General features: G+C 52.1%; 1 protein-coding gene across 1 annotated transcript in view; it reads right to left on the bottom strand.

Annotated features, from left to right (window-relative positions):
- SH3PXD2B (SH3 and PX domains 2B) overlaps positions 1-27342 on the bottom strand; it is a 100472-nt gene that overhangs the window by 57923 nt on the left and 15207 nt on the right. The window contains exons 2-3 of the mRNA XM_040630290.1: positions 11991-12071; positions 959-1034 (exon numbers count right to left, since the gene is read on the bottom strand). Of these exons, the coding sequence (XP_040486224.1) occupies positions 959-1034; positions 11991-12071 (157 nt within the window). The remainder of the gene's footprint in view (positions 1-958; positions 1035-11990; positions 12072-27342) is intronic.

The following is a 27342-nucleotide window of genomic DNA, read 5'->3' as shown; positions in this document are numbered from 1 at the left end:
CATTCCCCTGCTTGTGTTCCCTCTCTCGCTGGCTGTCTCTATCTCTGTGGAATAAATAAATAAAATCTTAAAAAAAAAAAAAAAAGAATTTCTAAAATGGACCCCCACAGAAGTCCCATCCTCATCCCCAGAGCCCCAGAGCCTATGCATATGATGAGATCTCACTCCTGGGATCATGTTATAACACAGGCCACAGTTCACTTTAAGAGAGGGAAATTATTCTGGATTAGTTCGGTAGGTATAACGTAATCGCATGGGTCCTTAAAAGCAAACAGCTTTCTCCGACAGGTGGCAGAAGTGGAAGTCAGAGAGATTCAAAGCACAGGCAAGATTCAATGCCCCATTGCCAGCTTGAAGATGGATAAGGAATGCAGGCAGCCTCTGGAAGCTGAGGGGTCCCTGGCTGAGAGCCACCAAAGAAACACATATTCTCCTTACCTAGCCGCAAGGAATTGAATTCTGCCAACAACCTGAATGAGGCTGGAAGTGGATTCTTCCCTAATCCTCCAGATAAGAGCCCCGCCTGGCCAAGATGATGACTTCTGCCTTAGGCGACTCTAACCAGAGGACCCAGCAGCACCTGCCTGGACTCCAACCAACTGAACTGTGAGACGATAAATGGGGGTGGTTTTAAGCTGCTAAATTGGTATGAATTCATTACAGGGCAAGAGCAAAGTAACCCTGCAGCCATAACAAAGATGCCGCCCACTACAAAAACTTTATGAGCGCTAATTACTCCCATTGTAGAGACGGAAGAAACGGAGGGTCCTGGAGGTGAAGTACCCTGCCTGAGTCGATGCTGTAGCATCTCATCCAAAGCCCATATTCTTAGGCACTACTTTCTACAAAGGACTGGGACTCTGGTCATTAGGACCATGCCCCAGGAAGCTGAGCTGAGAGATGTGGGGGCTGTCCTGGGGTCCCCAGAGCCCCCTCTGACAGCATGTGTCTCACCCACCTGGCAGAAAGGGAATGATCCGCTGTTTGGGATCCTTCTGTCCTCCTTCCATGGGAAATTTGTCCAACATCTGCATCTAAACAGGGGGAGAAGAGCGAAAACAGAAGCCTTTAATATGATGAATGCATCTCTGACGCTTTAAGGGAAATATGTGAAATATGCGATTTGATATATAAAGGCTCACTGTGTCCAGCTTTTCAGAAACCCAGACTAACGGGGAAGGCAATGTCAATTGGACCAAGAATCTCCATGAAAACAGCTCTCTCTGTCCACAGCCGCCATGTCAGCAAAGGCTCAGAGCTGGGTGGGAGCACTCTCGGTTGTCCTGGGGGCCTCTAGCCACAGGACCAGAAATGTGAACACTACCCCCAGAGCCACCAGAATTCCTTGACAGCAGGCCAATCTGTTTCCTACGAATTGCAGGTTTTGTCAGGTAACAAACCCCTCAGACTCAATTCATCTGCTTATGTCTCTGCCTGTGAGCACAGACACATATGCTCCCCTGCCACACTAGGATTCCCCAGGTGGGCCCAACTCTGTGCTAGGCGCCTGGGGTTCGGAGATGAAAAGACTTGTGGTCTAGAGAGCCCGAAAAGGAAACCGATCATCACAGGGTGGTGAGGAAAGCGCCTTCAGAGGCAGGCGTAGGCTGCTGTGGGGCTGAGAACGAACAGGGCAGAGTCCCCAAACCAGAAACCTTTACTACTGTGATAAACGCCTCTCTGATTTGATGTACAAAATCCCAAGGACCTGTTGCTTGTGGTCCTGGGGAAGTGACAGACCTGGGGTCTCATCTTTAAGTTGGCCATAATGATACCAACGTGCAGCGTTACTTGATGGAGTAAAGCAGGGCCGTGGTAGTGACTGAGGCCGTCATCAGACTTCTGCTCTTCTGCTGAGCGCGCGGTAGATGTCCCCACCCCCTTGCAGTGGGGTGTGGCCACTTAAAGGGGAGTGGAAGACACGTGTCACTCTGGGGTGGGAGAGTTATGAGTGGTCTGTGATTCACCCCCACTTCTTTCTGCCGTGTGACCGGCCACACTGCAGACAGTGGCTTCTCTGCCACTGAGGGCCCAGAGCTCCCAGCAACCTCCGAGCGACACGCAGCCCGAGTGAGAGACGAACCCTTGTCGTACAGAGACTCTCTGTCCTAGCAGCGGAGCCACCCTACTGGCACCTGGGCAGGATTCAAACAGAGGCGAAGGCAGTCTCGAGCCTCCCACGTGAGGGCTGGAATGTGAAAAGCTGCTCATCATTTCTCCTCCAGGAGAAAGTCACCCTGGCATTAAAGATGCCCGTCTGGTAGAAGGAAAGCAGGTCTGAAGAACCTTGGGGCAATAAGCATGGCTGATGCCTGGGGGGAGAGAGGGGAGGCTGGAGGGGCAAGAGAAACAGGTTATCCGTGCCAAGCACGGGCTAGATTCTTTAGACACGTGCTCCCCCTCAATCTCCCGAATACTCCGAGGTGGACACGATTAGCCAGGAAACTGGAGCCCAGAGACGGAAGAAGTCAGCCACGGGCCTGCAGCCAGCCAGCGACGCGGCCAGAGATGGAAGCCCGTGGCTTCTCTGCCGTCACTGCACCTGCCTCGACGAAGCAGCGGGGACAACGAGAACGGATTGCTGCACGGGCCTGGGAAACAGGCTGGGGCTCCCTGCCCTGTTGCGGCTGTCTTCCGTGATGCCCGTGGGTAGGCGGGTCCGCCTCCGCTTGGCCGGCACCCGGAAGGGCTTGCAGAGGCCACAGTCTGATCTCTGGTTTCCCGTTGGCCCTACTCTGTGCTGCATGGCGACGTGACATGCTTGGTCCACCGTCATTCGGCAACTGGAGAGCCCACAGCAGGCCTGCTGGCAAAGGCAGGCTGCTTTCTTTGAATCCAGGAGCTTTTCGATGCTGGCACAAAGCAGGCACTCCACAAAAACTGACCAAAGCAACAAAGGCCACTAAGTGGAACACTACGGGAGACAGCTTCACGTGTTCGCTAAGTGCCCTAGTTAATACTCTTCATAGCATTAATACTAAATAATAGTCACCACCACCAACAGTTGTTTGGCAGTTTACGCTTAGCAAGCCTTTCCGTGCGTGGTTTGATCTGACCTTCACAGTGACTCTGTGATACAAATGTATGCACCCCCCAACCATGTCCCCAGATGGAGAAACTTGGGGGCAGAGAGGGACAGCTGCCAGAGGTCACCCAGCTGAGTGGTGGTCCAGCCAGTTCAAGTACCTTAATCGAATTCCCACACTCCTTCCCTAAGATCACTCTCAAAGGTGGCTTTGGAGTGTCATGCAAGCGTGAAAAATCAGCGTGAGATGAAGTAAGTTTATATTCTCTGCACAGGTGAACAGCATGCTTTCTTTTGAAAAGCGGGGTGATCGATCAGTCTCAGCTACAGAGCCTTTTAGAGAGGATAGGTTTTGCCCAACACCGTCTTTCTTGGTCCTTCTCAATTTTATTTGTTAGGATAATGCTGGAACACTGCTAAAGGGAACTCAGGAGAAAAAAAAAAGGTATGCACCAGTAATCCATCCACCCGACCATGCCCATTCTCCAGTCTCCTGGCTTCCTCCTGAGCCCCGTCTGAAGGAGGCCAGCGGAACAGGCCTCCCCCAGAGCTGCCTGTGGTCTCCGACAGTGTGTCTTAGGAAGTTACTCTCTCGTCCTTTGTCCTGACTTGCTTTTGCGTGGCCCGGAGAGCCAAAGTGTCTCCCCAAATGTTACTTATTCATTTGAGGCAGCAGACCCGGGTTTCATGCCGCGAAGCCTAACCGGACAGTCCCGGGGTTACATCCTGATGCTTCCCTAGCCCCGCTGTGTGTCGGGGGCCGGACTCCTCGTCCAGGGAGCCTGAGTTACCATCCGGGGAATGAGGACCACAGCCTGCCTGGCAGGGTCTCTGTGTCTGCAGACACTGAACATGAGCCCTTTGGGGACATACAGGCGCTCAACAACGGATCCCCTCTCCTGGCACTCTGCCCATAAAGAAGACGTGATTCTGAAAGTTATCTGGGAATGATTTTTAGCAGTTTGTGAGGCTGTGTGTTTTTAGAAATCGTGTTAAATATACCACACATAAACTTGACCATCTTGACCGTTCTGAACATAGAATGAGTGGCATTAAGCACATTCGCACGGCTGTACAACCATCACTGCCAACCATCTCCAGAACCTCTTCATCATAAGCCGAAACTCTGTCCCCATGGAACACGAACTCCTTATTCTCCTCTCCGAGCCCCTGGCAACCACCGTTCCACCTTCCATCTGTACAAATCTCCTGGTTCTAGGTTCTGCATGTCAGGGAATCGTACGGTATTTGTCCTTTGGTGTCTGGCTCATTCTGCTCGGCACCACGTCCTCGAGGTCCATCCGTGTTGCAGCAGCTGTCAGAACGTCCTTCCTTCTGAAGGCCGAAAAACAGTCCATCGCAAGGCTGTGTTTGTTTTTGGTTTTAAAGATTTTACTTATTTATTTGACAGAGAGAGAAAGAGCACAAGCAGGGGGAGTAGCAGAGGGAGAGGGAGAAGCAGACTCCTCTGCTGAGCAGGGAGCCTGACGTGGGGCTCGATCCCAGGATCCTGGGATCATGACCTGAGCCGAAGGCAGACGCTTCACCGACTGAGCCCCCCCGGCGCCCCACAGGGCTGTGTTTTAAGGTCAGCAGAACTCCTCAGACTATCCAAGTCCCCTCAGGAGCCAGAGCTTGGTTGTCCAACAGAACTTTCTGCAATAATGGCCACTTTCTCTATCTGCGTGGTCCCTTACTGTAGCCACTAGCCCTAGACGGGGCTCCAAGGCTGAGCACTTGAAACATGGCTCGGGAGACTGAAGAATGGAACTTTTATTTTTATTTAATTCTTATTCATTTAAATAGCCTCACATGACTAGTGCCATCATCACAGACAGTGCAGGGCTGGACTATAACACCCAGTCTCCTCATTTAGCTGTATCCAGTTTTATTTCGCTTTCTTTATCACCCCGCCATTGGTAACAACAATCTAAGATGACTATTTGTAAGGACAGGAGATCAGAGGCCTATGAGCTGGTTTGCTTTTGGTCTGAGTGTGTCCAGGTTCACAGGCCACAAGCTGCTTCTAACCAGAGAGCCGTCATGCTTGGCACCCACAGGCCACATTCCAGACACTCTGTGGGGACCCCCGGACCCAGGCTGTCTGCAGCAGCAAGACCAGAGGCATGCCGGGCTAAGACCAACTGTAGACTGCTCTCCTTGGAAACTAGGAAAGCCATACCCTTCCCCCCAGATAATAAAAGGAAGTGGTGCTCGGGGTGAGGAGGACTGGAAACCGAGGAGGAAAGTGAGTCAGTCTGGGGGGCGGGAAGGGAGAGGGTGAGCCACGTCAAGTGGCCACATTGCAGGCCTCCAAGGGGAATAAGAGAACACTCCATCAGCAGTTTTCAAGACATCAGCTTGTGGTAGAGAGAAAGGAGACATGCTGTCCAAGGAAAACAGTGTGGAAGCTGGCGTGGAGGGCCACACGTGGTTTGTGTTAGTGGCAGACTGGACTTGGAGGGGCTTACTCCCTCAGTATCATAAAACCTTACGTCCCAGAAGTGCCGGAGCAGGCCGTGGAGACCGTCACGCGCAGCTGCCGACAGGGTCGCTGGGAAGCCTCACGGTTCTCAGAGCAGGACACAACGACATACCTAGACCCGCTTGACATGGCTCGCTGTCTTTGGAGATTCTGTCCCTTCGAGGAGCTGGTCTGGCTGAATGTTAGCACGCTCTGCTGTCCTGGTGGACATGCCACGTGGGGCCTGCCTCCCCTCCCATCTATCCACCTTGCTCTTCTTCCTGCCGCCCCTCCAGTCCAGGTCAGCATGTCCTCAGTCTGACTTCCTTACTGGTCTGCCTGCCCTCTGGCCTGCCCCAGCACCTCCTCACCAGTATGTGCTAGGTCCCTGGCATACAATTGTGCAATGAATGAATGAATGAATGAGTAAAAAAAAAAAAAGTGGTTATCTGGTTTGGTCAGCCATGGAAAGCCCTCCCCTATTCTGCTGTCTAGGAGAGGAGAAATTAGGTTCTAGGCGGCAGCAACAGGACCTAGACTGGGATTCAGAGGCAACTGACCAACGCGATCTTGCTCCTTTCTCTAGAAATCGAGAACTGCTGACTGTGTGGGAAAGGGCGGCTACGGTACTGTCTCAGCTACACACCACCGAGACGCCCAGAGCTTTTCAGATGGAAGGGAAGAAGACTCCATCAAGCGTATATACCATGTGGGAGGCACCGCAATTTCAGAAGATCGTGTCTGTGTCTGAGGACCCAGCAAAGGCAGTGCTTGGGTAAATACGGCCAGAGGACTCCGAGGCCAGCTGTTGACTAGGATCTCGCCGGGCAGCCGTCCCGGCTGGGCCAGGCCCGCCTGCGGAGTGGGAATCCTTCGGTTCTGCCACCCCTATACCTGCCCCCAGGAAAGATGAGAAGACATTCCCTTCCCTTTGGCCTCTGGGGTGGAGCACGGGGGCTTTGGGCAAACACGCGCCAAAGCTCAGAAATGCACCTGGGGCTGTCAAACTCCCAGAGAAGGGACAGGTCGGTCTGGTCTCAATTGTGATTGGAAGCAAATGACTTTTGCTGTGTGCACTGAGATAGCCTCTCCCGTCTCTGGATCTTAGTTTCTCTGGGGAGAAACGAAGGTGCAGACCAGATGCTGCCTCCGGTTTGCCTTTGGCTCTGGGATGTGCTCTGTCTAGGAAAGAGCTCTCCCTGCAAGCCCCTGTCCGTAGAACAGCCCTCTCTGGGTCCCCACAGATGGAGTGTTCCTGTGTACAGGACACGTGTGATGGCACTTCTCCCACGAGCTCCCTGCCGGACAGAGTGACCCAGCTTGCTCTGGGTCACTCTATGTCCCCCGCCACTGGCATTCTGCCAGATGCCCAGCCAAAAATCCTGCCTCTACACCTTTGCACACTAATTCCCTCTTCAGGAAAGCCCTCCCCTATCCCGCTGGTGGGTCAACTCCTTACTTATTGTCAAGGCCCTGCTCAGATGTCAGCTCCTTCTGGAAGCAAGCTCTGCCTAGGCTCCTGGGCTGGGACAGAGGTCTTCTCTGAACACCTGGGGTCTGGCTCAGCACATATTTAAGCGTGCCTTCCCTAGGGGAAGCCCTGGCTCCGTTGAAGATGACGCCAGCCTGGGGACACACTGAGCCAGTGGGAAAACTAGAGGGCAAAGGTCGCACGGCCCGGCGTAAAGACCCCTCACACGTCTGAGGCCTGTTTGCAAAGGGCCTGTGTTGTGCTCGGAGCAGCTCTCTGCAGGACTGCTCTGAGTGGGAGCGCCCAATGGGCCTCTGAAGGCCAGCTCTGGGCAGAACTCTGAGGCAAATCTATCTTCGAACAGACATGTGAAAGCAGTGCTGGGCCTCAGGGAGGCTGGGGGGCTCAGTGGCTAGCAGCACAGCCTGAATCCCAGCCGTGCTGTTTCTGGGCACATGACTCTGTGTCTCTTGAGCTTCCGCTTCCCTGCCTGTGACTTCCAGCTTGTAAGTGAGGATGAAATGAGACGGCACAGAAAGTGGGCATCTGGCATATTTCAGTAAACGCTCGCTGACCCCGTCACTGCATCACTCAACCAAACCCCCTTTCCTCTAGGCACTGCCCTCGACACTCTCGCATTCTGGCGATCCCCAAGCCCTGCTCAGAGGCCAGCTCCCTCTGGCACACTGAGATGGACTCTCCAGCATGGGCTCTGGCGAGGGCAGAAAGGGAGGTTCAGAGAGGCTGAGTGGCCTGCCCAAGGCCACACAGCTGGTAACACAGAGCTGGAACCTGACACCAGGTCTTCCCATTCCAAGCCCAGGGCTCTATCGCCTGCACCCTTGTGTGAATGAGACACGTGGTCAGATGTGCGCTAGAAGTGGCAGGACTGATGACCAGGGTCTGGCTGTTCTAAGCATAAGAGGGCTACGAAATCACACTGGAAGGTGAACTGTCAAAGGGGACCTTCTCGCTGGTGACTGTGAGTCTCTTATCCCACAAAGGAGCCTGAGGCATGTTCCTCCTTTCTACCCCAGGCAGCCTCTCCGCAGACTATTTTCTCTGCCTGAATGTCCGGCCCCAACCAGGAGAGCATTTGCCGTTTTCTGTCATCTACAGGCTACTTCCCCTCTCTGGTGGCAGCTGTCTGATTCCTTCTGGGGAATCTTCTACTCCTTGGTTAGTCTACACTCATTCTACTCCAGTCCCTCGACTGGCCCTGACTGGCCCAGCCACCGACCCAAGATGAACCAATGAGACTTTTGCTGTAATTGTTGGGGATGTTCTTTTTCCTGAAGCCACTGAGCTGACCTGTTGGATACAGCTGGGAGCTGTGGCCGCCACTGTACCACACACCACCCTGCTTGGGCACGAAGAACGCTAAGAACTGGAGAGAGGCAGGTCCTCACTGACATTTTTGCCCCTGGATCCAGCCACACCTGAAGCCAAGAATGCTTACACGTCTCAGCTACATTTAACTAATCAATGTTCTTTTTGAGTAATCCATTTTGACTGGGGTTCTGTCATCTGCAACTAAGACAGTTCTGACTAAAACAAGATCTCACAGCCAGTAAGTGGCAGCATTTGGGTCGAAGCCCAGGATCTTAACCACTCTATTAAACTGGCATCGTCTCTCCCTCTAATCTTTACACCAGTTCCTAGCAGCAACCCACGCCCATCAATAATCCCAACAGCTGACATTTGCTCAGGGCTTGACAGCCCAGAAACTGCTCACACATATCATCACTTTTTAAAAAAAGCAATTGAGATATATTTCATATACGATAAAATTCACCCTTTTTAAAGTGTACAATTCAGTGGTTTTTAGTATATCCACAAGGCTGTGCAACCACGACCATCACCCAGTTCCAGAACATTTTCATCACCCCCAAAAGAAACCCAGTACCCACAAACAGCCTCTTCCCCCTCCCCCCTCCCCCCAGCTCCTGGCAACCACTAATCTGCCATCTCTGCGGATCTACGTCTTCTGGACACACATCACCACTTGTAACTCCATGTAAACCCTGTGAAGCAGTCACGGGAGAGGGGCGCTAGAAGCACCGTGGCTAAGAGTGTGGTATCCAGTGTCACCTGCCCAGTTTCAAATCCAAGTTCTGATGTTCACTAGCTGTGTGACCTTGTGCAAATGACTTAACCTCTCTGAGCCTAAGATTCTTCATCTATGTAATTTAATAAGCTTAACATGAGGATTAAATGAGTCATTATATCTAGATGCTTAGCAGTCAGTGCTCCAGAAATGCCAGCTATCTCTATTGTCATTACCTCATGTTACTGATGAGGACATTCAGGCAACAAAGGGGTTAAGGGGTGTGCTGAAGGCCACACAGCACAGGTGGCTGGGCCCCAAGTCTCCTGACTGAGTCCTCTGCGTTTTCCATTACGCCACACTGGCCTAGCTGTTCCTTCACGAAAGCTTGGCCCTCCCCATACTCTTTTGTGCCAAGTTACTTTTGAAAAAGCCAAGGCTACTCGCCAGACAGGAGGAAGGGGAGGGTGGGATCATGAAATCATCTTACTTTAGGGGGTCACAGCCCCATGCAGGCTGGCCTCCTTGTCTGGTCCTTGGGAACAGCTGACTTTGGCTGGTGGGGTCCTACCCTACTCTCCTCTACTTTCCCCTTTTGGGATGTGAGGGGTGGGGAGCAGGCCATTTCTAGGGCAGCAGGACCCTCTGGAATTCCATGACTTTCCCACTCCAGCCACCCATCTGGGACTCTTTAAAGCTGGCTCAAGCACTGCCTTTAGACTACCAGGGAGGGGATCTGAGGCAGCTGTTTATGTTACAGCAAACCCCCAATTATTGCCAATTATGCTGAGTGGGGAAGAAAACCTCACTTTGAAGTTCTGGTAGAAATAAGAAAGTTGAGTCAGAACAGGAGAGTTGAGGGAGGACAGGCTTTGGTCCAGGGAGACTCGTGATCCCACCCTGGCTCAAGCATTCCCAAATGATGTCACGTCGGGCAAGTCTCATTGGAACCGAGGGACAGCTAATGACAGCTAATGTGCTTACTGAACGAGGCGCACCTCGATGAACTGTCACGATGAACGCACGAGGACTGTGCTTCCACTCTTACCGTGCAGTGGGGGAGGGAGTCTCAGAAACATACAGAGGGGACACCAAGCTGAGATCTGACAGGCAGAGCTGAGATTTGAACCCAGTCTGTCTAGTCCCAGAAGTGAAGGTCTAAAGCCCTGGGGATGCTGCCTCGCTGGCAGCCTGTGACGTCTCCATGTGTGCTTCCAGGGCTTGTCCCCCACCCCGTCCTCACCCGACCTCCTCCTCCAGACAATGCCGTACCAAATGCCCCGACCTCTCTGGCCACAGCCAACAGGCTCACAGGCGGGCCCAGCACCCTCGGGACAATCAGATTCTCTCTCTCCTGGACACGGGACTCAGCATCTAGAAATGCCAGTGTGCTGACAAAAGGGAAGGACATTTCACCTGGGGGACTGCGGTGCTGCCTGGGGGACGTGGGCCAATGCGTCCGGGGAGGAAGCTGGTCCAGAGAGGCTAGCAGGAAAACCAAGTAGGCTCGATGGGAGGCCCTGTAGCCACAGTGACAGATGGCCAGGGAGCTGCTAGGCCTCCGAGGGCCATTCAGTTGCTGGTGCTGGGGCCCTGGGAGGCCAGTTGCATTTCCTGCTCTGGGCTCCGTGGGGCACAGCTGCCTCCTCCCGTAAATCTACCCAACTCCTCTCTTCCCACCTAAGCTGCTCAGCGGGTGTTTGCTCTGTGGATGTCCATAATCCCCAGGAGAGCGATCCCAATCGCAACAGTTCTATCGTTTCGCTGTTCTCTGCTCCTGTTATCCTTTTGGAGGTATTAGGCAGGCAAGAGGCTTCTGGAAGCAAAGTACGGGTAGTCCTCCCTACACAGACCTGCTGTGTGTGGATGGTCTAGCAACTTGCAAAAGTGTTTACCCAACATTCAGTCTCTGAACTGAAGACCTGCCCTAATAGATCCACACAGATCACCCCGCATCTGGGTAAGAGGGTGTGGGTCTCGGTCATTCTCAGACAGGACTACACCTCCTGCTCATGGCGTTCAAAGGTACTGGGGGTCACCTTCCTTGCCTTTCCGCCAGGGTTCAGCCCCTTCCTGGCCCCCATGCTGCTCCTGCCAAGTCTGTTCTAGATAGCCTCTTTGTGTATTTACATGTTTGCTGCGGACCAGAAGGAAAGTATAGTTTACAGATGGTACTGTTTGATTTGGTTGCATTTTGCGAACACAAAATACCACTAACGAGTTCAGTGCATTTTAATAATTAGGTAACTGGTGTCTCAGTTGGTTTACATTACGCAATGACTCCTGGCAGCTTGTTCTGTAGGCGCTGGAGATTGTTTTAGTGATACTGGGGAAACTGGTTAGGAGCACGTTAGTATCTCGCCTCCCCCTTTAAAATAATGAAATACAGATTCTGAAAATCCTTTATTCAACATTTTTAGGAATGGATTAGGTCCATACGACCCAGGCTGCCTGTGGTTAACATCACCCAACCTTCCGAGAGAACATGTGAGGTCAAGACACGGGGATGGTATGCAGAGGACACTGTGTTCACTGCGACTTCTGGGAAGTGACCTTTCACTCTTTACTGCTGAGTATGAGCCCAGAGCATTTTGTAACCCTGTGGGATCTGAGGATAAAGCCAACACCATGAAAGTAGGAATGCAGGAGGAGAGAAAGCAGCTGGGTGAGATGGTACCATGAAAACCCTGGATCAAGCTGTGCCTGAAACCAGGAAGGTTTTTTTCCTCCTGGGAGAGTCAAACGTGTGCTCCACAGATTTGTGTGTCATTCTTGCATAGGGACCACGTTAACTTCTGTATCATTTTAATTTCAGTACCCGTGCTGCTCAAGTAAGCACATGGACATTTTTAAGTCTAGGAAATAACAAAGAACACTATGCGTCCGTTACGGGGGAGGGTCTAGGCTCTGATGTCAAAATGGAAAGTTAGTTCAGCTGAACTTCTTCCTACACCGCGGCTCACTGCACACTCCAAATCCTTACCTGGAGGTCAAAGAACTTGCTGTAGCGCCGGTAAATGGCCTCCGTGTTGCCGCTGGACCACGTAACCCGGATGATATAGACCTACAGAGAGGGACAGAGAAGACGGGCGTTAACACCGAGGGAGCCGTTCCAGCTCCAGGGCTCTGGAGCAAAGCACAGCACCGAGTCAGAAAGACCCGGGTTTGAACCTCGGCTCTGCCGCCAGCCAAACCGTATGGCTTTGGACAAGTCACTCGCTGTCTCTGGGCCTCAGCTTCCTCCACAATAATAGGGGTATAACCCCCACCTCTGAGAGCGCGACAAAGGACTAAGTGAAATCAAGAATGGGAAAGCGTTAGCACCCAGCTCATCTCAGGAGATGGTGTTCTTTTCAGCACTCTTGGGATTTCTTGCTTTCCACTCAATCCAGAGAGTCCCAGAGCTGCCTATTTTTCCAGGCATTCTTAAAAAGAGTCAGCTCTGGGACTTTTGCTCCAACCCTTGAGAAAGTCAAGCTCTCTTTACTTCGAAGTTGCTGGGCTATTAGGACATGGACCTGGGGCTGCCGGGGGGCCATCTCAACACTGCTTGGAAGGAGCCTGAGAATGAGGCCAGCATCCGTAGATTCCTGTAACACGGTCCGATCCTGAGACCCAGCTCTGCTCGAAGCTCTATCTACTGCTGGTCTGTCAAGTTTCCTGAGCCAATACACCTTGGGCCAAACCTGCCTTCTCAAATTATTTCTGAAGCCACTTTAAGTTGGGTTTCTGACACATGTAATCTAGTCTTGACTGATGCAGGATGGGAGGCAGGAGAGAGCTCTCTGAAGCCTGGAGTCATCATGGTGCACTTTGAAGGACCTGGAAACTTTGCTAGGAAATTTTCATTTGAAATGCGACAAGGTGGAGCAACTGTGGGGGGCTGGGGCCAGAGACCAGTGTGAACGCCAGGGACTTGCAGAAGAAGGTTCTCCAGGTGAGAACAGATGAATAATGGAAAGATAAATCAGGACAAGATGCAAAGTGCCCTTGAGTGCCAAACTAAGTCCACCAGGAATGACCTTTCCAAATCCAACACACATTTAATTTCAAAGAAGCGTGACAGAGAGGAAGAAACGCGGGCTCTAGAGTCAAGCTTTAGACTCACACAGTTTCCTAACCTTCAGAGCCACAGCTTCCTTAACTGTAAAACGGGGTCAGCAAGTCTATCTCACACAGAGTTGTGATGATTATTAGAGGTCAAGCTCTGAGCTCTTTGCCTGGCAGAAAGGAAAAGGTCAAGAACTTTTAGTGCCCTGCGTGCTGCTTCTCCAATGCCTGCCCCACCCCCGTTCATAAAAACAGGCTAATTCAGCATCACAGATTTGGGCATCCTGGCCCACCCCCTCCCTTGTTTGTGCTCCCAATCCCAGGGCCCTCATGCAGCCAAAGAACAGGTCAAGGCATCCTTTAGGAATCACCTTGGAAAGATGATTTTCTGACAAAAAAGATCTCTGTCTCGAAAGCCACCGGAGTAGTCAGTTTTATTAAAAAGACTTCAATTCTGCTTCATCAAGACTCCAGCATAGAGATTCTGAATGAGAGAATTCTCCCATTTGTCATTCATTCATTCACTGTACATTTATTAAGTACCTCTTGTGTGCCAGGCGCTCTGCTGGGTGCTGGGACACAGTGAGGAGCAGGAGAGACCAAGACCTTGGCCTTGGAGAGTGGGAAGATGGGCAGTAGACCAGCAGACAAGCAAGTATGTACGTAATGGTAAGTTACACTCAGTGCTTAGGAAGGCCCCAGTGCCTGCTGGGAACGCACGAGCGGTAAGACGGGGCAGTGGGGTGTCCTTGGACGGGAAGGCCTATCTGAGGAAGCAAGCAGTGAACAGAGACCTGAAGGACGAGGAGCTGGCCAGGAGAAGAGCTGAGAACAGAGTACTCCAGGCAGAGAGAGGAGGACGAGTAAGGATACAGAGGCCAGGAAATGCCAGACATGTCTGAGGTGCAGGAAGACCGTCATGGCAAGCAGCGCCGGGGGAGGAGGGAGGCAGGAGCTGGGAAGCAGGCAGTGGTGGCATTACGGGGGGCTTGCAGGCCACAGGGAGGAGATGGGATTTTGTTCTATTAAAGAGTTTCAAGGGGTGGAGGTGTGGGACACAATTTAATGTATGTGTTTCAAATTTTTCCTATACATCCTTCTGGCCACTGTGTGAAAAATGGTTTGACAAGGAGCAGGGACACCACTAAGGAGGCATTTCCGTCACTGAAAGGGACTCGGCCAATCCAATGGCCCCAACCTCCAGATAGGTAAACTGAGGCCCAGAGAAGACCAGAACAGCAGTCCTGTCACTGGTGGATGCTCAAGCGAAGTTTGGATGATTGCCTGTCAGGAACAATGCTAATGTGGATTAAGAAACAAAGAAAAAAAATGACTGATCGTCAAAGTTCCATTGTTTTCCTAAAACCAACAAAAAAAGCACTGCCATAAATGGAAAAAAAAATTCTGCTTACACAATTCATTCTCGATCTCTTGTTTACAGTTTTTAAAGTTCTGTACATATGGTACAAGGACTCTGCAGCAGTCCTAATTAGTTTATTGGAATCAACCTCTGAACACAATTTGATGCCTAAATTTTTAGGCACAGATCAAACTTTTTAATGAGAATTGTCCCAATGCAGGACTTTGGCCTTGCGCAGGGTTTAGGGGTGGGTGAAAGGGCACACCCACTGGGTTCTGACGCCAGCCCTGCTGCTGGGGGACACCCACAGGCACCAACCTCTCTGGCTACAGTGTCCTTCTCTCTAAAACAGGGTGAGTACTTTCCCTTGAGGATTCACTGCAATCGCTAATGTATGTGGGGTCTTGCCCAATGCCTGGCACACGGGAAGTGTGCAAAGTCAGCTTTCCCCGCACAGCAATTGTCCAATACGCTTGCTTATCTGGTATTCCCTTTCTTGTCTTGGTAACAGCACCTACATTTCTTTGGAATGTCACCCCTCTCCCTTCCCTAGTCTTTGTCATAGGGAGTAGGTGTGCCTCCCGGGCCTGGCCAACCAGACTGTTGCCTGTCCCTGGCCACAACGATGGTTCAGGGACAGGCAGGTGACCCAAGCCAGGCCAAGGAGACTCAATTCTGGGACAGTCTGGGATGGCATGGTCACGGAAGAGCCCCTTTTCCCCACCGCGATGGCTAACTGCAAGGAGAACTGTGTGGAAAGCATCTGTCACAGAGAAGCAAGCAACCAAGAGGAAGAGAGAGGGCCCGAGTCCTATGACATGATTTGAACCCCCAGATCCAGCATCCTGGACATTTCACGGCCACAAGCCAAAACCTCCCCAATCTTGTTTAAGCCAGTTTTAGTTTCTGTTGCTTGTAACCAATGCTGTCTGAACACATCTGACCTTGACTTTTAGATTTTATCCCAAACCCAGTTAATACTCAGTGTCCTGCTGTTAAGGAGTTAAAAGCAGACTTCTTCATGGCAACATCATTCACAACAGCCAAATGATGGACAAAATGTGCTGTAGGCACACAATGGAATATTACACAGCCTTAAAAAGGAAGGGCTTTCTGACTCATGCTATGACATGGATGAACCCGGAGGATATGAGGCTAAGTGAAATAAGCCAGTCACAAAGAACAAATACTGTATGAGTCCACTTATATGAGGTACCTAAAAGAGTCAAACTCATAGGAACAGAAAGTCAAGGGGTGGTTACCAGGGGATGGCGAGGGGGATGGGGAGTTAGTGTTTAACGGGTATGGGGTTTCAGTCTGAAAAGATAATGAAAGTGCTGGAGACAGTTGGTGGTGACTGCACAACAGTGTGAAGGTACTTAATGCCACTGACCTGTACCCTTAAAAATGGTGGCAATGGTAACACTTATGTTATGTATATTTTATCACAGTTAAAAAAATAATTTTTAGCAAAAGTAGCTTTCCTGCAGAGGTCGATGTAGGCCATATCATGTTCTCCTGGAAATGACACTGTGACCTTGTCCATGGAATAGCCCTCAAAACTCGTGCCGCACATCCAAGAAAAGACTTCTATCCAGAACGCATTTTTTTTTAAAAAAAAAACCTCTCAAAACTCAACAGTAAGGAAACAACCAACATGATCGCAAGATGGACAAGAGATGTGAAGAGACTCTTCACCAAAGAGGACAGACGGACATCTGACATCATCAGCCATTAGAGAAAGACAAACTGAAGCCGCGATGAGGTATCACCACATATCTATTAGAACTGCTAGAACAGAAAATACTGCCAAACCAACAAAAACAAGTGCTGACAAAAATGTGGGCTCACCGGAACTCTCATCCATCGGTGGAAAAGCAAGATGGCACTGTCACTCTGGAGGGATGCGGAACTACCAGGTGAAAGGTTGTGGATAAGGAGAGTCACACGGTGTGAGAGTATCACCCTATGGATTACTTTCCCAGCAAAGGGAGAAACGCACCTTTTCAATGCAGGTCTGGTGGTTAAACTGTAATGAGGCGATCAAACCTAGTATTACCAATAGAGGGACACGCAGACACCCCGAGGTGATACAATATGAAATATACAAAATCTTCTGTCGCGTATTGTTGCCAAAAATGTTTAACCTCTTGACCTAAGTTCCAACCTGTGGAAAGTAAAGGAGGAAGAGGAACAAGCTAAATGACACCATAAGGAAACAATCAGACGAATTCAGAATGTGGGATATTCTATTAGTCTACTAACGGCATAGTTCAAATGCTACTTCTTCCAGAAAGTCCTCTCTGACTGCTCCCTTCCTACCAATACTAGGTTGGGTCTCCAGCTGCAGGTCTCCTTGGTACCCACTTCCCCATCACAAAGTCAATTATACTTTACTGCAATTGCTAGGTATCTGCTTTCCCACTAGGTTCTAAGTTTCACGAGAGGAGGGACAGTGCCTATCTTGTTCACTGAGTGCTGTATGTCCAGTGCTGAGCACGATGGAAAATCTATGCTTCGTGAAAAAATTAGAAAAAAACTGAGATGCTAGGAGGTCAAGCCCTCACAGATGGCAATGCCTATCCCAGGCAGGTCTGAGGTCTATGGGAGGGGTGCCTAGCTCAGTTGTATCTCTCGGATGGTCCCACAGGCTTGCCTCTCCTCTCTGCTCCATGCCCTGCTTTGCAACCCCTCCCACCGGCATGTCTGCTGGAAGCAGACAGTCTCAGAGAGCAGCTGGGACTCCTTCCCTCTGGGAATGAGGAAACAGAGACTACACTGGTGTCTGAAGGCCCTGGAGGGTTTCCTCCTGCTCCCTCACAGGAGGCCTTGAACTGGAATTAGCCACCATGGAAATCCCTTCTTACTCAACCTCGGCAGCCAGGCCTGCGGGATTTGCTTGCGAAGCCCAGACTCCCAAGGCCTGGCTTCCCCTCAGGCTGTGTCATCAGGGCCAGAAGTACTGCATTTCCTCACTTCCTCTAAATCAGTACAGAGATGAATGGGTGGACGGAAGGGCTGTGGGGTGGGGTTTACTATGACCAGGGTGCTCGGGGTAGAGGTGGGCAGATGGCTGGGCTGTGCTGTCTCCCAAATTTCCAGGAGCCTGCGGGCGAGGCTAACACAGCTCACATTCTCCTAGCCAGGAATGTTGGCGCAGAAGTGCAGTGACCCGCCTGAGGTCACAAGCTCTGAAGCTCAGAATGCGGACTCTGCTCCAGGCCCCCTCCGACCCCGACGGCCTTGCTGCAGCAGGGAACCCTGCCTCCACCCCAGCAGCTGCGTTACAGCTGGCCTGCGGGGCTGCAGGCCGAGGCACGCGCATTCTCCTGTCTTCGAGAGCCCACCAGGAGGCTGAGGAGTTAACCTCAGGGCTCCAGACGGCCTTGATTCACCTCTGCTTTCGTCTCAACTAGCTGCCTGGTCTCGGGAAAGTGGTTTAAACCCTCTGTGACTCAGCTTCCTCCCTGTGAAAAACAGGGATCATACTAGTATCAACCTCAGAGCTGGGGTGACGATCACATGAGAATGTGCATGCGGAGCGCCTCGCACGGGGCCTGCATGGGGTAAAAGCGATCATTACCATCATCACTCTGAGCAGAACACGGGCGGAAAGCTGACGGAGACATGGTCTCTGCTCACTGCCTGTGTAGACGCTCCTCCCACAGCCCACTCACCTGCCCCCATTCCCCCATCCCCAGGGCCCTGCCTCTTTCATGGGCTTCTCCAGGCCCCGAGGGGGTCAGAGAGACTGCCCCTGCATGGCCCGGGAACACAGCCCCAGCCCACCTGAGCCTGGGGCACTCATCTCCTAGCTGTCAGAGGAGTCAGGGCCCTGTCCCTCTGCATGAATGTCACCGCATACCCGGGAGTCTGCTTGGTGCTGGGGCTTCACCTCTGCTGGCCTTTCCTCCTCTATCAAGGGCTGAAGATTCTTCGAGTCCTAGGTCAGTGTGACCTTCGCCCGGAGGTGCCCCACAAAGGACAAAGAACCAAGCTACTTACGGACGGGTGGGGTGTGGCCTCGGCCACAGTGACCGCGTCCTCTGACAACTACCCTGTCCTGAGGCCTCCAGAAGCAACTTTTCCTCAACTTGGACTGCTTTCAGAGGACAGAGAAGGGGAAAAAAAGCCCTCTGGCAGATGCTGAGTCCTTCTTGGACCCCCTACTTGAGAAGTGCCACCTGTCCTCCCTGTAGCACGGCCACAACTGACTGCTCAGGGCGGCCCAATCAGCTTCTCTCAGGAATCCGGAATCAGACCAGCTGTCAGCTCCAGCCAGAGCCACTTCCACGCTCTGTGACAGACATCTGGTGTGCAGAAAGGGACAAATGAAGGAGAGGCACAGAGAGCCCTGCTTGGCTCCTGCCCGCACTCCGATTCCTGCTTCCAGGACCTGTGGCTGCCCACCCGTGGCTTTTATGATGCGTGACAGGGACCTGGGCCTTCTTGGCATAGAGGGTTTTAACGCAACCAAAACAATTCTATGATATAGAGAGGAAAGTTTGGGCACTATTTTAGGTAAAAAGAATAGGCTGGAAAAAATGTAATCTCAATCTCAAAAAAGTTATTCTGTATCTAAATGTACGTGCGTGATGCACATACGTCATTTCTGATAGTTATGCTCTAGAAGGTCTCTGTGAGCAGATTTAGGAAATACCGAACCACTGCTCCTGGGGGAAACACAGGGTCAGGGTCCTGCAAGCCTCTGGTCACGACATTTTCATGAATGGACCCATACATAGCTTGGTTGCTTCTGTTTAAAGACACCTTATTCGATGCGTATTGTAAATGCATTAACACTGAACTCCGGGCCAGGGACACTGTACCTCACGCCTAACCGGAGCTTATCTACGTGTTTTCCCCATGAAGACACATCACGGCCTTCCTGAGCTTAGCAACGCCAGACGGCGCTTCGGCACGATGTGTGGGGTCATTTCAAACAGTGAAAGAACCAACAGAAATTACAAACGTGTAAAAACAAAAAAAAGAAAAAAGAGAAAGAGAAAAGTGGCATTGAAGGGATCATGAAAAAGACACTGGTTCTGAGTATCAGAGCTGAAAGCAGAAGGCAGAGTGTGGCCTTGCCCAGCCTCAGCTGTAATGCACACAGCGGGGGACATACGCATTTTGCTGCTCTGCACACGCCCGTGTCTACCAGTGACCATGGACCTCTACGAGTATCGAAGTTGGATCACAGATAAACTTTAGCAAGCAGGCGAATGCCCAAATACGGAATTTATAAATATTGCAGACTCGCTGTACAGTGTATAAATGTGTGTGTTGCGTGTAGAAACCAGTGAGATAGACAGAATATATATCATACATAGGGTTTGCTTTGGGTTGGCAGGAATATGTAGGACTTCTTAAATTCTGTTTTTGAGGCCTTCTTGTATTTTTCAGATTTTCTTTCATAATCAGAAAAAAAGATGCCATTATCCCAGGAGAACAGAAGAAAAGGGTCTGTGGCCCATGTTCTAAGAGTCTCAGGCCCTAGGACAGCATCTTCTCTGGGTCCAGGTACAGCTGATGGCCCAGGTGGGAGTGTGGGGTGGGAGGAAGCTGGGACTTGGCAAATGGGGCCTTAGCTCTGTGAGTTAGGGTAAGTCCTCTGCCTCTTTGAGCCTTTGTTCTCTGAAAAATGGGGATAAAAATGCTTCTCTTTCCAACCTTATGGGCACTGTAAGAGCGAATGAGTTTTTTTTTTTTTTCAGTTCCAGAAATGGAATCTATGTTGGTTGGAATCTCAGCTGTGGCCGGCGCTTGAGGGAGGGTGTTCGATGTGTGCTTCCTAAGCCCTCCGCCCTCACCTCCCCTGGCACCGCTGGCCCATGGGGGCGGAGGCTCCCAGTGCCTGGAGGGCCCCATCTAGCACGCAGAAATTTAGGTCTCATTTCCAAGTGACAACAGCCAAGGGGTCAGTTTGTCCGTGAATAAAGATTTAAATCGGAACAAAGCTTAGAGGCCCCTGAAACATGCCAGGAGCTGGGTCTGGGCAAAGCTAAGTGGTGGGCCTGAACAGGCCAAGCACCTCCGTAGCCCCCAGCAGCCCTGGTAAACTGACATCCCTATCCCTGCAGACCCACTGGCCAGACCTCTGCCCAGGGCCGCAGCTCCTGGAGGGGCCCCAGCGCTCCATCCGTTAAGCGTATGCCGTCCCCGGCGCAGCAGGATATGAGACAGCTGCCGCCCCGCCTCACGAGTGCTGTGATCTCATACATTCTCATCGTATGAACTCGAAAACACGAGAAGGTGTTTCTGCCCTGTGAATAAAATCTCTGAGGCACAGGGGAATGTCCTTCAATACCACTTTGCTTTGCAAATCTATTTAGTGGGGTTTTCTAGAGTTGGCAAAGAACCCAGCTGAAGAGTCCCAGCTGATACTATTTAGAACGGGTGGGGCTCCTGCACTAGTCAAGACAAAGGGATTACATTTTGGTCCGGGTTGCAATGGCCAGAGCTTTAATTTTGGAGGAACGACTGCGGGTGTCGGTGGGCTTTTCAAAGTGACAGTCTTTCCTAAGATCACTGTGTCTCAAGGTACGCAGGAATTCGGGGTACGCAAGCTGGTGTTAGCGAATACACGATCTCAGCACTAAACTGCAGGGAATCCCAGTAAGTTAGTCTCTGCCATTCCCTTCCCTTCGGAAGCTGGGCAGTAATGGCTTTTGAACACTCTCTCCAACATTTGCTGGTCTCTTTTCTTAAGGAAGAGACAGAAGACCTCAGGGCAGGCAACACTAGCCAGGAAGAATTTGAACACATTGATTTTCCTTTTCCTTTCTATTTAGTTTCCTTCTATTTCTAGCAAGTGCTACTGGTTTTCCATTTATGGGAGACAGCGAAAACGTCACCTTTAAAAATAATTTAAGTTAAAAAATGGAGAAGACTACCGAATTAAGAACACGTAGCACAGGGGTCTGTGGATATGTTGGACACGGTGACGGTGCCCGCAGGACGGAGAAGGAGGGCAGCACTGTTTCAGTGGAATCCCCTGCCATTCTCACTCTACCTAGACTTCTGTTGTTTGCAGGCCAATGAGCCTACACTTCTCAAGTGGGAAGCCCTCTCCTGGCTCCACAATGCGGGTGGGCTGTCCGGAATGACCTGGGAGACGGAAGAAAATATCTGAAGAGAGGGCACCAGTGGGGCAGAGGGGGCTGAGGCTGTTTTCCCGCAGAGGCTGTGACAAGAGGCACATTAGCAAGACAGAGATCTGTGATCCATTAGCAATGTCTGCCATGGGCACGGGGATTGTAGGATGCGTACTGCATACTCAGCGTACCTAATCTGGATCAACCCCTCCATTTACAAATGGGGATATGGATGGGCCAAGAGGTACAGCAACCTGCCAAGGGTTACACTCTCAGCCGTGCACTCTTTCCACTTCCATGACAGTGTCCAAATTTCTATGCAAGATCCTCTGGCCCCTCTAGGCCTCCTGCACAATGACTTGTCCAGAGAACTCTAGAACTGATTAAGCTAGTGGTTAGATGGGCCTGTAAGAAGTCCTTGGATTCTGGTAAGGTGGCTGGGTCTCTGGGCTCTCCACCCTGGTTTCCATTAGGCAGCACCAAGCTCTTCTACATATGGAGCAGGGTGGAACCCAGCAGCCGGCCGGCCCAGCTGCCAGAACCTGGGGGTCCACGCGACCACCAGACAACCACTGGTGCAGGTTCCAACAGGGCCTGGGCTCTCCTGCTGCCCACAGCCCTCCTTTGCCTGCTTCAGGCTGACAGCAGGGGGTCCTAAGACTTGAAAATATTTGAAAACTTCACTCCAGACCATCCCTTATTTTATAGTTGGGGTTATGAGGTCAGAGGGGGGAAGGGACTTGCCCAGACCACGCAGAGAGCAGACAGGAGGGTTGGACCCAGACCCAGAGGTCCTCTTGGGAGGTGCTGAGGATGCAGGAGTTCTGTTCCAAAATGCTATTTCTCAGATCTGAAGAGCAGCAGAGCTGCTTTTTAGATGAAGGGAAGAAAACCCATCTCTTATGCAGCATACTGAGGGGCTCGGGCTTCTGCTCACAGGCCATGTAGTTTCTGCAGCGAGGCCTTAGCCTGGGATAACGGAAGCAGTCCTGTGCCGCAGCCTTAAATACGAAAGCACGTGCAACCCTGACATCAAGCAGCGGCGTTAGTTTCTAGATCCAGATGAACCCACTTCCTGTGGAGAAGGCTCCCGGGAACACATCTAAGGGCACCCAGGAGACAGCAGACCCTGGTTTAGGAAACCAACTTTAGGGGCGCCTGGGTGGCACAGTGGTTGAGCGTCTGCCTTTGGCTCAGAGCGTGATCCCAGCGTTCTGGGATCGAGCCCCACATTGGGCTCCTCTGGTGGGAGTCTGCTTCTCCCTCTCCCACTCCCCCTGCTTGTGTTCCCTCTCTCGTTGGCTGTCTCTATCTCTGTCAAATAAATAAATAAAATCTTTAAAAAAAAAAAAAAAAGAAACCAACTTTAAAAGATGGGTGCCACCCTGTCCCCCCTTAAGCTCCCACGCTAACTGGGCTTCTGGGTTGGCGGGTCCTGGGGACAGCCTGGTAATGACTGGCTGGGTCCCAGATCCACCTCTGGCAATATGCTGCCCCGGCCTGAGGTGGAGGAGCCGAGTGGGAGGGGGGTGGGAGGCAGGGAGGGAGAAAGAGAAGGGCGGAGGAGGGAGGGAGGGAGCACAGGCAGTTGGACAGGCTCCGAGGGCTTAACTAATGGGAAACATGATACTGCTGCTCCCCGTGGAGACCACGAGTTCCCTCCGGTTCCGAGCTGTCGGCTCTCCCCAGCTGTCTGCCCAACATCTGGCCTATGTAGGTCAGCGCTCCCAACCTCCTTTTGCAATTGCAACACCCTGCAGTTTGTCTGATTGCCCAACACCCCAGAGCAGCATCGCCGCCGGAAGGGCTGAAGACGGTGTATTTATCTTTTCAGAGAAAGTACATTAAGTTTATTCCTGGAGAAATGCTGCCAAGTGTCGCGATGCCCCAGAGACCCAGGAGGCGATGGCAGGGTGTCACGGTGGGGCGGGACCAGGGTGAGTGGGGGCCCAAGACAAGATCACCGACCGCGCTGGGGGCGGTGCTGCTGCGCCCCGGCCCTGTGCTGAGTGCTTCATGAACGGTGTGCAATCCTCAGCAGCTGCAGGCCGGGAGGGTGGGGGCAGAGGAGGAAACCCAGGCCCAGAGTGGTGACGTGGCCGCCTGAGGTCACACAGCTGGGAAGAGCAGGTGACATCAGCCTGAATCCCAGCCCCTTCAGCCTCTGAGGTCCCGTGTCCTCCTAGCTTCCCAAGGCCAGGCCTCAGGTGTCCTGGCCCCGGGCCAGAACTTTCCCGTCCTCACATCAGCGTCAGGAAGCACCAAGCTCGGGCTCCACAGCTAAGTGACGCACTGGGGGTGGCCGGCTGCCAATCTCCCTTTTTTCCTCAATCTTTTCAATTAAGTGAATGCTTGGAAAGGGGCCCAAAGACAAGCGCTGGAGGCACCGGCTGCAGGTAAGGGCTCCGGCTTAGGACTCTGTTCGCACCGCTCCGTGTCCACTGGGTAGCTGTGGCCGTGCAGATGGAGCCGGGGGTCTCTGACTCCCTGTGGGCAGAGGGGGGCCAGGCTGGGAGGCGGGGCAGAGGAGCGCTCTCTCTCAAGTGCAAATCTCTTTGTGTCTCTCTCCTCTGCTTCAAACACTTGAGTTCATTCACCCACTCATGCATTCAGCAAATAAGACAGAGTGCCTACTGCGTACCAGGCTCCCTTCCAAGGGCTAGAGCCATGGCCATGAAGCCATGAAGGAGACAGAAGCCCCTGCCCTTCTGGAGCTTTCCACCTTGTCAAGGAAGGCAACAACAGCATGCTATGGGGCTTAGGGGGCCTCCTCCCGTTCTGACCCAGCCAGGCTCTCCCTTGCCTCCTGGTCCTGCACGTGCCACGGCCTTCGGCAGGAACGTCTCTCCCTTTGCTTGGCTAGCACCTCTTTATTTCTCATATGTCAGCTTGGGAAGCCTTTGGAGACCCCAGATCTGGCTCTGTTCCCATTCTCTGGGTTCCCACAGCCACTGGGGCTGCCGTCTCTCAGTACACATGCTTCTGATGTGCTGTTCTGTCACCCCCTCTCCCCTGGGAGCCCTGAAGGGGCAGGGGCCACGTCTGTCTGGGGCACCATGCTTCTGCCACTGCCTGGTGACATTAGGCTCTTGGGAAATGTCTGGTGAAAGACAAAAAGGCAGACGGACAGACAGGCAGGCAGGCAGAGAGACAAAAAGCCAAGACAGGGCCACACAGTCATAAATTAAGGTGACCTCACTCAAGGCTCTCTGTGTCTGGAGAGTAACAATGCTCTTGAAATGGCTGAATGGAAAGTTCAACTGCCAAGGGTACTGGAAACAGAACCAGCTTTGTGACAGGGGAGAATGCAGGCATGGGGCCCGCCCCGGAGGAGAAGTCCACATCTCAGCCCCAGGCCTCTCACAACAGGCGACAGAGAGAAAGAGAACACCACAGGAGCAAGTTCAACTACAAGGGGAAGCACCATCCCACTGCACTGAGAGTCAGGCCAGCCTGAGGGAACTCTCTGTGGGGCGGGCGCGGGGAGGGGAGATGAAGTGTTCTGTATCCTGTCTGTGGTGGTGGTCACAAGAACCCACACATGCATAAAAACCCAGAATGCTATACCAAAAAAGGGAATTTTACTGCACACAACTAAAATTTAAAAATAATAAATACACTCACATCAATCACTCCTTAATGTTATTAAAAATCAGACGGGCACTGGCTTTAGAGTACCCAGGTATGAATCTTGGCTCTCTGGCTTGAAGCTGCTGCATGACTTTGTAAGTCAACGCATGGCTCCAAGCCTCCACTTTCTCATCTGGAAAATGGAGAGGATAGTATCCACTTTTGAAGGTTGGCTAAGGATGACAGGAACTAATGCGTGACAGGTGCTTGGCACACTGTGTGACTACAGACAGCTTCACGCACTACCACTGATAACCCCATTACAGAGATGAGGCACTGGAGGCTCAGACAGCCTGTCTCCCCCGGGGCCAACTCCACTCTTTCGAGGGAAGCTATGTTGAAAGGAAAAGTCAGGAATGTCATGCTGTGAAGCCCCATCAACTGCCCCCTCCTTGTGTGCCCACACACAGAGCTGCCCACCCTTGGAGCCTATCTTTCCGTCACTGCCAGAGTCTCATCCAGATGGTGGGCAGCAGGAACCACTTCCAAGCTGGCCAGGCTACCTCAATTCTTCTCGACTGAGACACGGAACTGGTGGAAACACTCGCTGGTCCGGGGGCGCAGCTCCAGCCTGGGCCTCGGCTGCCAACACACATCCTCGCACACATCTGGCCCGAAGCAGCACGGGGAACTTTCCAATGGCAAGCAGAGGTGCTGGCAGCTGGAGCCAGGCTTGCTGAAATCAACCTGAAGGCTGGCTTTCTAGGAAAGCCTCCAGGACAGGCACTTAGGGCTTGTGGGGATCTCCACGGCTGCCAGGCCTCAGAGCAGCCCGGGGCCATGCAGGAAACAGCTGAGAGATTTTAAGCTGGGGCTTCTCCTGTGTGAACAGGGCTGTCTAAAGAGAACTGGGCAGCCAACAGGGGCACCCACGATGTGCAAGGCATACCGACAGTAGGGCTAAAGCTGCCCAGCTAATGAAAAACAATCAAAAAGGGCCACACTTACTGGGCTGATCAGGGACTAGGCCAAGTACTTCATTTATGTTATGTCGTGAGATCTGGAGACTAACAAAGGGTAACTGGCTGACCCAAGGTCGCAGAGCCGCCATGCGACAGAGCCTAGATCTAAACCCCAGCTATGTGATATGGTGGGAAAAGCTCAGCATATGTGGTCAGATGGGTCTCAGCTCTTACCTAAAGGGTCCGGCACAGTGCCTGGCACATAGGGGGTCTCAACAGAGAAGACATTAGTAGAAACCTCTCACGGCCACAGACCCCCTAAGAAGCACTCCCTAGCCACTGCGGGGGCATAGAGAGGATGAGGACTCATTCTGCAGGGGGAGCTTAGGCTCCCCAGATGAAAAAAAAACAACTGCTCTGGATCTTGAGGGCTGAGTAGGAGTTTTCTGAATGAGGACCAACACCTAATGACCACTTACTAAACCCCCGGCACTCTGCTGTCAGGAAACCCTATGGAGTGAACCCTGCTCTCCAGCCCATGTCACAGCAGAGAAAACTGACATTCAGACAGGTTAGGTCACTGGCCCAAAGCCATGCAGCTGGTTACAGATGCCGGGATTGGAACCCAGATTTGTTTTACTTCAGAATGCCCATTCCTAACCAGGGAGAGCAGGTGAAAAGTGAGTCATGCGAACCACAAGCAGCTGTGTTCACCTCCCCTGGCTCCCAAGAACAGCGGAGGAGAATCCTGCCTCGACCACTTACTAGCCAGGTGACTTCGGGCAACAAGGCTCCATTCTGAAAAGTAAATGAGGCCACACGTGGGAAGCCAAAGACAGCGCTGCGAGCAGCAGGTCCTCTCTAATGTATAGATGAAATGAGCTCGTAAACCAGTGCGTGGCCCCAACCACACTGACTGTCCCTGACAGCTTCTCAAACCTGGTTGCACCGTACGCTTGGGGGTGCTTGTTAAAACATCAGAGTTTGACCCTAGCCAGCCCCTCCCACTGTTCAAACCTTGGCCCTGTGATTTCCTAGCTGCATGGGCCGGGGCGAGTCCTAGCTCAGCCTGCTTCTCCATCTGTAAAATGGAGGTAATGGTGGTGCCTACCTCATGGGGTGACAGTAAGGATCAGACAATTCAATGCATGCAAAGCTCCAAGCACAGCGCCAGGTACATAGTAGCTACTCAATAAAGAATGGTCACTGTTACTTCTCCCCCAACCCAGAGTCAGTGGCACAAAGACAATGAAATGTATGCAGAAGCCTGGCTATTCTTGATCCCACCAGGCAGACATC

Source organism: Ursus maritimus, unplaced genomic scaffold (assembly GCF_017311325.1).
Source record: "Ursus maritimus isolate PB19 unplaced genomic scaffold, ASM1731132v1 scaffold_15, whole genome shotgun sequence".
Lineage (NCBI taxonomy): Eukaryota > Metazoa > Chordata > Mammalia > Carnivora > Ursidae > Ursus > Ursus maritimus.
Note: the sequence above shows the minus strand (reverse complement) of the source record. Positions and strands in the feature narration are given on the sequence as shown.